We start from the raw sequence: 11,479 nt of genomic DNA on the forward strand, positions 1-11,479 counted from the left end.
ACATTCATAACACATGACATTTTTAACATTAAACAATATCAAAACCATCCATTTTTCTTTTCTTACGTATAAAACACAAAAGATATAATGAACATTGTATCATCAGACCAGATGATTTCGAGACATGCTAAGTTTCTATTTCCCAGTAAAAGTCAAGGACACGTTGCTCTTTGCTGCTGAATTGTGAATAAGACGTTTTAGGGCTTTGAGATAAAAGTTGCACAAGACAAATGTTGTAAAGCAGTGGGAAAAACCAATTGCACCTGTACACTCCCTTTCAACTCTGCACGCTATCTCAGGCTATTGTTATCATTATTGTCAACACAAGCTGAGTGTCATGGCAATGCTGTCAAGCTCAAGCTCCTCCTGAAGTGTACCTTCATCTGTCAGGATCACTTGTTTCCTTGTTGTCATCCGTTCACTGTTGATGAACAATCGAATAAATAATCATTAACAGATGGCAACTTTGATCAGGAAATATAAAGTACCTTCTCGGAAGCTGAGCGTTCTTCACTTTATTTACCAATCATTTTATACGAGGGACTCTTTCCATTTCCTCATCGAGTCCCAGGGCGCAACACTAACTTTTAACAGTGGGCGACCACACCTCAGTTTTTGGTTGCTAAAACTAAAAATATGGTTGCCATTTTTAGTGACTGTCATAGTCTTGTGTTTTTCATTTACATTTGTTTTAAATATCTTAGACGTCGTCAGCAGCAGTGCAGCTTTTGTCATGCTCGTCTCGGATCCCTCGCAAATGAATCCAGCGAGTCACCTTTGTGCCGATTCCCACCACAGATCCATGAACTCCTCATCATTGAAGTCTTAGAGTGTGGGTCCTGCCAGTGGCACCAATATCAGAGTCCACCATCTTTAGGCAAGGCGAGGCGAGTTTATTTGTATGGCACATTTTAGCAACAAGGCGATTCAAAGTGCTTCACATGAAACCATTAAAAGCAGATTTAAAAACAGTTAAGAAAACATGAAAAATGAAAATAAAATGAAAAGCAGATTTAAAAACAATCTAGAAAACTTTAATTTGAGATAACCTCCTGTCCGTCTCGATTCTGCTAACACAGCTGAAACATCGCTCACATTCAGCTGAAGAGACGCAAGGGCACGCTTTGCAGTTTACTGTCCCTACTTTTTATATGTTAAAAAGTGGTTACCAGTGATGTCAACCAGAGGCTAAGAGTTGGTCACCAGTACCTCAAAATGGTTGCCGATGGCAATCTGGCAGAACAGTAAACATTAGTTCATGAAGTACGGCACTGAATGCCAGCAGCAGTCTAAGCTGTAATTGGACAGGAAACTGTTTCTTATTTGCACAAGGACTAAAAAGTATAAGAAAAAGAGAATAAATTAGCTTTCACCTCGTCAGGAAAACGTAATTCTTTTTACATTTTGTGCTGCCACCTGCTGAAGTTCTCTGAGGAAAATTCATGTCACAATGACAATTCATTCATTCATTGAAGACAAAAAGTGAAACACTTGTCATGTACCGTGCCTTAAGGCATACTTTTGAAGACTATATATATATATGTATGTATATATATATATATATATATATATATATATATATATATATATATATATATATATATATATATATATATATATATATATATATTAGGGCTGGGCAAAGTTGAAAAAATTCAACTAATTAATCGTATGATTTTCGGAGATTAACTGCGATTCATCACATTATGCGTCAAATTCAATAATGAATGAAAAACTAATGTATTGCACGCTTTTATTTTAAAGTAACAATAGTAAGAAAGAACAGTATACAGGCACTCTCGGATCAACAGCAAGTTAACATACATACATATGTAGTATATAAATCTGTTTTCTTTTTTTTTAATAAACAGGTACCCAAATAAATTTGTATCTTATCAGGGAACAACATAAATAGTGTGTTCAGTAATGGTCCCTGTGAGGGACAAACCACTCCTTCTTTTGTCCATGTTCAGTTTGTTGCTTATCTAAAGATGTATGTTAAAGACCAGCAATTGATTCACTTTATACAAAAGCAAGAAGTGCTTTTCATGTCTTCCAGTTCAGTTTAGTTTTTCTTAGTCAGTGAGAAAAGTCCAGTCTGTGTTGTCTTGAACAAGCGCACAGAAGTCTGGTTGAATGAGGCGGAGATGTGTCTGAACGACGCCGTCTGGGAGAGATCTATAGTGCAGCACCTGTGTGCGGCAGTGATACGATCCTCCCAATGCAAAAAAAGAAAGAAATGCAGTTAACGCATGATCAAATAATTGTCGGCGTTAATGAATTGCTCCGTTAAAGCATTTTAACTGTCTATATTCTTGTATATATATATATATATATATATATATATATATATATATATATATATATATATATATATATATATATATATATATATGACAATGTGTAAATATTTTTTATTTTATTTTCCATACTAAAGATATATCCTACTTTTCTTTTTAAATCGGAAAAAGGCACTTTAGATAGACCGATTGCGGACGACGTGTCAACAAATGACTTCCTAACCACAAGGATATTTTCATGTTTAGAGGATCCGACTCCACTTTATCTAATCCGCGTAGTGATGATGCGACGGCAGGTGGATGTTAATGACGGTCTCCAGCCGTGAAACTACAATGTTTAGGAAATGGACTACAAAAAAGCGCATCTTGGATCCTTTGTCCGTGTCCTTACAGTGTTGTGTCATAGCGGCATGAACAACCTGGTTCATAGTATTACCTTATTAACAAGGTTGAGATGGAAATGATGGAAGGAATATAAAAGAGAACCCAAGAGATTGTCACAGAGTACAAAGCTACTATCTTGTTGTTCTTGTTTCATACATGCTGTATTAAATACATTCTGCCACTAAAAATGTCTCATATCCCTTTTTGTCATGGTTTACATGCAGATTATAATCTGATAATGATTATTATTAGAACAATAGTTTATGAAGTGAGGAAGAAGACTACTCGACTGCATCCCCAGCCTCCAGTCAAAGCCCAGCTCCTTTCTTCTTCTGCCAGAAGCACATTTTAAGTCCCTGAGTGGCTTCTGCTGCCCTCTGCTGCACCGCAGTGCAAAGTGTCACCTCTACCAACACACCCTTCTTGTGTTGTTTTAATCTTCTTTTCTTGTACTTTATAGTGATTGTGGCAAAATGGTTCCAGACTAGTAATCAATATTATCTATAATGGTTTTGGTCCCACAAAGCCAATGAACTACTACGGTCATATCTGTGCAACATATTCAGTCTTTTCAGTCTGCAGTTTCACGAGGAGCAAAACAACTTACATTTGAACCAAATCATTTTAAGATCCTGGAGCTGAAACAATTAGTCAATTCAATCATTAGTCAATTGACGGCACGTCAATCAGCAACTTGTTTGATAATAGAATCATCACTTTAGTAGTTTGAGAAGCAGACCTGCAAAAAAACACTTTCTGTGATAGTAAATTGTGACATTGTATGATTCAAACAGAGCAATAAACAGTACATGTAATAATTAGCTGCAGCCCAAAAAACATTTATTTCATTTAATATGAGACAAATAATGTTAATTTTCAGGTTTATAATTGGATTTGGGGTTTCTACTAAAACATGTGTACATGCTTTAATGTTTTAATTCTCTGAAACGCCGTTTCTTTAAGACCAGTCTCGAAAAGCCCAGTCAAGAGTTTCACTTGGAACAAAAAAGGACCTTTACCAAAATAAGCCAAACTTCTAAAAGCATCGGTGTTTAATGTCAATCAATAAAAGTAGCTTAACAAGCACTTTGCCGAAATAAACTATCTGAACAACGAGTGAGTAAACGCGACGATGAACCAGACAAGTTTAAATATCCAGATTCTGTGTTTCAATATTCATCTTTAGAGACAAAAGATAACAAAATAATCCGTAACGATAATGTACAATTATAGAATGTAGGCATAACTAAAGCAAACTGCACATTTGTTTTGTATTTGTTGACCTATTTGCGCATCAACAGTTTCAGTGGCACCATAAAAGGGTTGAGGGCGGGGAAGAGGTCCATGCCCCCCGCCTCCCCCGACGGCCCCGATTGGCCCGATGCGATACCGCTCCCTGACGATTCCTTTTCAGCTCCATCAGGCTGCAGTTTCTTTCCTCCGCTGGCCGCAACATCACCGCCGGCGGGGCTCTGAGCGGCGGGGCTCTGAGCGGCGGGGCTCTGAGCGGAGGGGCTCTGAGCGGCGGGGATTTGAGCGGCGGGGCTCTGAGCGGCGGCGCTCTGCTGTTGGTTTGTTCTTTTGTCGTCTGGAGGATAGAGCCCATCCTTCAGCTCCTTAAAAATTTCTCCCGCCATCTCGTAGTCGGCGGTGGATGAGAGACAATCGTACACCTGCAGACAACACAGAGTACAAAAGTGAACAAACTCAAAGGGCGACTTCGTCTGCATCCTTTGGCAGGTCTGTCAAGAGAAAAAGGCCACTCAGCCGTTAGCAAAAAGCAGGGAAGTGTTGCCACGATAGCTAGTTAACCTTATTGATTAGCCTAAGTCAAGTTGAGCTCACAGTGTTTTTTTCTTCTTCTTTTAAACGAACCCTTTAACTCACATGCTGGTGATATCAGCTCCTGTTGATCACGCTGGACTCAACACGTTCTCCACAGTCTGTACAATGACGTGGACTTTAGAGCTTGCCAGGTATATATTTTCAAATATCTAATTATCGGACCATGTTGTATTTCCACGAGTCTCTGGTCTGTAGAACTCAACGACATGTAACAACATGTATAGTCTTCTTTGCAAACACAGCGTTTCTGTTACATGTCATTTAAAGGCGACACAGAGACCCGGGCGTTGTTTGGTGGGGTCGGTTCAGCGTAGTCGTGGGACAGACAACGATGGGAGAAGTGGCGCTATCAGAGACTTCCTCTCACAATAACCTCTCTATCTAGAAATGAAAAGAAGAGCCCCGCCTTGAGGTCGACGAGACCTGCTCCCCGCCCCGCTGACCCGCTACTGGTCCCATTGTCTCTCCGCTCCATCACAATATGTCATCCTCTGCTCTCACTTTACTGTACCTGGAGTAGATGTTTCTGCAGTTTGTTGCAGTCCAACAGGGGGAGCTCCTCTGGGAGAGACATCAACAGGTCCAACATGATGGCACTCTCTGGAGGACATTAGACAACTGGTTCATGTCAATGCAGCGGTACGGAAACATTCGCAACGCTAAAAAACAACAAAAATAACTACGGAAACATGGACAGCCGCTGTATGTGTAATGCGGGCTGAGATTGTAGGTGGACTAAATTGATTCTATTTTATGAAAGAAGATTCTATTTCATGAAAGAAGATGAGAAGATTTCTGACTCACCCATGGGGGTGAGCTGACACAAGTCATCATTCGGCTGGTGGATGCCACTCAAGTAGCAATAGATCTTCTCAAAGTCCACCACGCTCTTGACGCCGAACGCCCTGGGACTGTCTTTAGTGAAGTGCTTGTTGGTGCGACCAAAGTTGGCGTGAAATGTCGCGGCAGGGCTGGAGAGCGGGGCCTTCGGGGGGACGGAAGTGCTGGAGGACGGCGCCGTGCTGAGAACCGGATTTTGGCCGCTGGCGGGGGAGTGGAGGGACGCGTGAGGACCGGATGAATTGGATGTTGATGTAGAGCCGGAGGAGATGGGGATGGGGCTTTGCTCCGAGGGCTGCTGGGGAGTTTGGATTTGAGAGCTGCCAACGCTCTGAGTATTTACCACTACTGCAGAGCCAGAACCTGGTGTGTCGTGTCCTGTAACGGCAAACTGAGAGGTGGAGGCGCTAGCAGGGGAGGATCCAGACTGAGAGGTGGAGATGCTATAAGGTGAGGTTCCAGACTGAGAGGTGGAGGTGCTAGCAGGTGAGGATCCAGACTGAGGGGTGGAGATGCTAGAAGGTGAGGTTCCAGCTTTGGTAGAAAGCTGCTGCTGGGGTGGAGGAACTTTGCCGTTCATCCCTCTAACCACTTGGGATGGAGCTGGGCCCATGGCTGGTCCTGGAGTCTTGAGCACCACGACAGGACGAGCTGCGTTGGTGCCAGGATGCGCAACTAAGACGGAGGAAATCCTACATTTTAAAAGCTGTAATATACTCCAGCAATGTGGAGGAAAGTAGAAACACATCTGAGCAAGCATCAAAGAGACATAACTAATTAAAAAGACTCAAAACAACTACAAGCAGACATAAACAACCACACAGAGACTCAAACCAACTACAAACAGTCATAAACAACTACAAAGAGACTCAAAACAACTACAAAGAGACTCAAAACAACTACAAACAGACAAACAACTACAAAGAGACTCAAAACAACTACAAACAGAGATAAACAACCACTCAGAGACTCAACACAGACAATAAAGAGATGCAAATCATAGATCCATATACTATAGTGATCAGCAATATTTGTACACATTAAATAACACAGGAACTGGAGGTCCATACCTTTGACTGGCCCCCAAGGCATTGGTCTCAAAGGGACTGTGCGACCGACAGGCCGGTCTGTGGGCGGTCTGTGGTCCTGAGGGGGGTCACAGTTCCTGAGGGTGCAAGGCTCTGTGGACGACACGATCAGCATCTGAGAACCAAGGGGAGAGGAGGAGGATGGCGGGAGGATCCGATCGACATGAGCCAAAGAAGACGGAGAGTTATTCCATGTTGTATCACGACACTTTGATGACGTAAATGAAAATCAGAAACCAGCCAACGTGACGTATTGATCATCACCTGAGAGAAAGCTGCGGAAATGGGTTCTTCGTGCGTCCCAGCAAGAGTAGAAGCCATGCTGGTCCACAACTCGATGGGCTTTTGGAACTTCTCCTCCCATCTTCTCTTCTTCAGCTTGGTGCTCGCCAAAGAGAGCACACTGCTCTTCAAATACTCCACCACAGACTGGATCTAAAGGGAGGGAGGGAGTCAGGGACCGCCTTAACGCACAGACACACAGCTTCCAACTGAAATGAAGTGTTGCTCAATGGAGGAGTCGCGTACCTCTGGAATGGACCGAGTCGGGACGTGTTTCTTCAGGTAGTTGTAGTCGATGTCCCCGTTCCCTCCATTGAACCTGTTAATGGTCTTCAATGCTTTCAGGAGGTTATTCTGCTCGAATCGCTGCCATTGACAGGTCCCTTCAGGCTCAGACTGTCGCGGTTCAGTGTTCAGGTTGCGATCTGGTTTATTTCGTTTCCGAGCAGGCGGCTTCATCTCGACTCACGTCGCACACGCGAACCCAACAGCAGCGGTACGATCGTCTCGTGCAGCTCAGGTGATTTGTGTCCGTCTCACACGAGTTGCAAACTTTTATTTTAACGTCAAACTTAATTTGAAACCTGTGCCGTCTCGCACCACTGCAGGAAGCCGCCTGCTGCCTGCGTTCGGATCCACAACGACAACAAAACGTTTTTCCGATACGGTATTTTCAGAGTAAAAGCGCTAGCTCTCTCGCTCTACGCATTCGATTCAAATCGTTACAGTGCTGAAAGAAAAACAAAGAAATAAAGTGTATAAAACATGAAGAAGCAAGTGTCCAAATATATTTGATAAAAATGTATAATGTTCAAAAATACTAAAACGGAAAAATCATTCGATGTCATACTTTCTCACTTTAGTTTGAAGGCAAGAGGTCTGACTGCTTCCGGGTTGCACTATTGCCGCGCAGTAACTTTTCGACCTGATCTATTTTCTCCAGGTATTAATTATATAGTATTATTAAAATATTAAGCTCTTTTGTTCGTTCCAGACGAGAGCAGCGGCCGCTGCAGGAGGTTATAAAATATGCGATCAAGTCGGACAGTTTTCAGCTGCCTTCAAAGTCTACACAGGAAGTCACCGAGAAAATTACTTCCTGTTAGTTCCGATCTTTAGGTTCTTGTAGTAGTTTATAGATCACGTTTGAATTTATTCGTGTGTTTTTAAATATATATTTATCTAAAAATATGTGTGTAGCTGCATCCTTTGTTGTTTCGTGAAATACATTAAAAATGGTTTTGATGTGTTTTATATACATACGATTTTGTATTATCAATACTAAATGAGTAAAAGTCTTAAAATATCTGATATGTTGTGTACTTTAGTATAAAAAGTATTTATTTTTATGATATTAAATGTACTTAATTATTGAAAGTTCAAGTAAATGCTGTTCATAAAAAAGCAAAAGGTCAGAATTTTGAGAATTATGAAGTGTCTTCTTTTAAGGACAAGAAGTTGTGTTGAAAACAAAGGGGTTGTGATCCATCCAGGAGCAACAATGTTCAACATAATTTATTGTACATAAGTATAATGTATATGAACTTATCATCATAATTTACCAAAAAGGAATATGACACTATGAAGGAGTTGTAACTGTGCGTTTAGAAGTATGCTCATTCCACCGTGGGTCCCTTAGTACTGGTCCGCACAGATTGAACATCTTGACACATTTTAAGAGGTTGATACTTTACCCCAAAAATGAAACTTAAAATTCTGTTTCTTAACTTTGCCAGTTTTCTGGATTAAAACCAAGGCAGAGTATCTTGAGCTCGCCAAAAAGGCTTGAAAAACCCTGCCTCTAATTCCAACAACCTGTCTTTGTGAAGCGGGTTATAAGTTAAAGACGAGACTGGACTAATATTGTGATTCGCCAAACCTGCTTGCAAAATGTAGTGAAGTACTCTCACGTCCTCAGTTCACAAAGAGGAAAACTGTGAAATACAAAGTGTTGTCCTCTGTGTTTAGTATGTTTTGAATTTTGATTTCTTTGAATACAAGTCAGCCACATTAGGACGACAAAGCCGAAATATAAGTGGACAGAAATCCCCAAAACATAAATAGTTCTTTGTTACTATACACCACTGGTTAAATGCATGTAAGTCGCTTTGGAAAAAAGCATCAGCTAATGTCATGTCATGTCATGTCATGTCATGTCATGTCATGTCATGTCATGTCATGTCATGTCATGTCATGTCATGTCATGTCATGTCATGTCATGAACGATTAACATTAGCGAAGCCAAGTGTCTGTGGGAGATGAGCACACCAAAAAACATCGGTATTTTTAACATGGCTAGTTAACAACTGTAATGCATTTGATTAGGTACCAAAAGTGGTCTGACATTTTTGCAATTACTAAATCACGTATGTCATTATAGTTAAGTCATTATGTCATTTTAGTCAAAATGTACTTATGGCAGCGGTGGGATTCGAACCCACGCCTCCGAGGAGACTGGAGCCTTAATCCAGCGCCTTAGACCGCTCGGCCACGCTACCGGTGAGGCTCTCGGTGCGTAAATTAAATTGAAAAAGTAAAAAAAAGGGATATATTTTGCTGAGATAAATAACGAAATGTGTTGTTCGGCATGGATGAACACGTGTTACACCGTGTGGCTGACTCATGTTAGCATGTTAAACCGTGTGGCTGACTCATGTTAGCATGTTAAACCGTGTGGCAGACTCATGTTAGCATGTTAAACCGTCTGGCTGACTCATGTTAGCATGTTAAACCGTGTGGCTGACTCATGTTAGCATGTTAAACCGTCTGGCTGACTCATGTTAGCATGTTAAACCGTGTGGCTGACTCATGTTAGCATGTTAAACCGTCTGGCTGACTCATGTTAGCATGTTAAACCGTCTGGCTGACTTATTTTAAAACATATCCTGCAAACACTTTCAGACTAATACATGCAATGACAAAAAAATAATGAAGACAAAACAAATAGTTTTGGGTGGGGTTGCTGGAGTGCATACTTCCACAAATTAAATATTTTTCTGAAGAAAGCAAACACATCGTTTAATTCAGTTCTTGCACTTTTGATTTGGGCTTTGGAAACCAGATTTCCACTTGAAGTGGAAATATTTACCATAACTTAATAACAGTCACAAGATCAGGTGTCATCATCCAGACATCATACCCAGATAAAGATCACATGTCATTACCAAGGGGCCTGCAGGTGTACTGCATGTTGCTTTTTAGTATGTAAACATGGTGTAAGTGTTCTAACGAGGATGCTGCTTCCTGATTGCTACTGAGAAATGACATTCTCAAGAATATGCTTGATTAGCTTGTGTGCATGAACGTGCATGCTATACTCATCTCATGTGTGCACTGTGTGTATGTATGTGTGTGTGTGTGTGCGTGTGCGTGCGTGTGTGTGTGTGTGTGTGTGTGTGTGTGTGTGTGTGTGTGTGTGTGTGTGTGTGTGTGTGTGTGTGTTTGGGAGCTCTGCAGTGGCTGCATGATGATGTTGGTGGTGGATGAGTCACCCAGTCTTCACCACGTGACATCATGAATCACCGCACCTCTCCATGGGCAGAGCTGCAACCATCAACCGGCTCCACTCCCTCCCTTATCTCATCCCTCGCTTCTTCCCTCCCCCCTTCCTCTGCCCAGCCCCGTGTTACTTTTTCCTCACCCCGTCATCTGGCACGCTCTCTCTCCTTTTCTATGTTCCTCCACTCTCCCTCCTCTTTGTGCTCACCAGCAGCTTTTTCCTTTAGATTTTCATTTCGGTGCAGCCTTCAGTGCAGCCTTGTGTCTCATCCTGACTAATGCATGCCCCATCCCATTCCAGTAGGTCTTTTATTTCTGTGCATCTCTGTCACACACACCACCCAGTCAGTTCACACATCCGTCCATGTTGTTCTGAGGTTGAATTACTGAATCTCACTTGACAGCCTGTGGAAGTCCTCTCGATAGTTTTCTCAAACATACCCACTGTGTGGGTGTTAGCACATCCCTGCAGCCCACTATCACCACCTCCTGCTCTAACCTCTAATCACCCTGCTGAACACCCCCACCTCGAAGCAGCACGACATATCAAAGCATGTCGAATCTTGTCTTTTGCTCCCTCCCACCTTTAATTACTGTCTGTGCTGTAATTGGCCCGAAGGGCTACACGGGGGGATTATCGTTCTTAACCCAAGATGTGTTCATGATTTATTCATAAGGAAGAGAATGTATAGTTTTCCGAATGCGCCAGACTGTGGCTGAAGCAGTTGTTGGCCTCATTTTGGTGACGGTGACATTGACTTTTGATCAATTACTGGGTTACTGATGCGCCCAGCCTCCATGCCAACATAATGGAGCTGAATGGAATGTCGCTTATGATGTTCACAGCTTTTACAAATGACTTCCCCTTCATGTGTTATCTGTATGCAATCTTAGCTTGCTTGTATGTGATTGGTTAATACAATACGGACTGCAAACATTCCATCCATCCATCCATCCACCCACCCATCCATCCACCCACCCATCCAACCATCCATCCATCCATCCATCCATCCATCCATCATCCACCTACACAACGACCCAACCACCTAATCCATACACACACAATTGACCATCATCCATCCATCCTTTTATACAACGACCCAGCCATCCATTCCTCCATCCATCCATTGATCTATCATCCATCCATCCGTCCATCCACCAAACCAACCCCACCCTTCCATCCATCCATCTATCCATCCATCCATCCAGCCACCTAACCCACACACAATTGACCATTATCTA

General features: G+C 42.1%; 1 protein-coding gene and 1 non-coding gene across 2 annotated transcripts; both read right to left on the reverse strand.

Annotated features, from left to right (window-relative positions):
* Nucleotides 1-3,514: 3,514 nt before the first annotated feature.
* On the reverse strand, nt 3,515-7,365 carry snapc2 (small nuclear RNA activating complex, polypeptide 2). Its single transcript, XM_068587943.1, has 6 exons — nt 6,986-7,365; nt 6,722-6,892; nt 6,440-6,572; nt 5,334-6,044; nt 5,041-5,129; nt 3,515-4,357 (listed from the first exon to the last, which is right to left on the reverse strand). The coding sequence occupies exons 1-6, from the start codon at nt 7,196-7,198 to the stop codon at nt 3,968-3,970; spliced, it is 1,707 nt and encodes a 568-aa protein (XP_068444044.1). The 5' UTR covers nt 7,199-7,365; the 3' UTR covers nt 3,515-3,967.
* A 1,790-nt stretch (nt 7,366-9,155) lies between these two features.
* Nucleotides 9,156-9,237, reverse strand: trnal-aag (transfer RNA leucine (anticodon AAG)). Its single transcript has one exon. It is a non-coding gene; the product is annotated as a tRNA-Leu (tRNA).
* Between the last annotated feature and the right edge of the window lie 2,242 nt (nt 9,238-11,479).

Source organism: Clinocottus analis, unplaced genomic scaffold (assembly GCF_023055335.1).
Source record: "Clinocottus analis isolate CAN_PGR_092001 unplaced genomic scaffold, fCliAna1.0.p SCAF_21, whole genome shotgun sequence".
NCBI lineage: Eukaryota > Metazoa > Chordata > Actinopteri > Perciformes > Cottidae > Clinocottus > Clinocottus analis.

What these genes read in the sequence shown, in the direction of transcription:
- snapc2 (XM_068587943.1), bottom strand. Translation starts at nt 7,198, where the DNA reads ATGAAGCCGCCTGCTCGGAAACGAAATAAACCAGATCGCAACCTGAAC. An exon ending in TTTCCGCAGCTTTCTCTCAG is followed by an intron (nt 6,573 to 6,721) that starts GTGATGATCAAT and finishes CTTGGTTCTCAG; the next exon opens with ATGCTGATCGTGTCGTCCAC. An exon ending in TGCAGAAACATCTACTCCAG is followed by an intron (nt 4,358 to 5,040) that starts GTACAGTAAAGT and finishes TGTTGTCTGCAG; the next exon opens with GTGTACGATTGTCTCTCATC.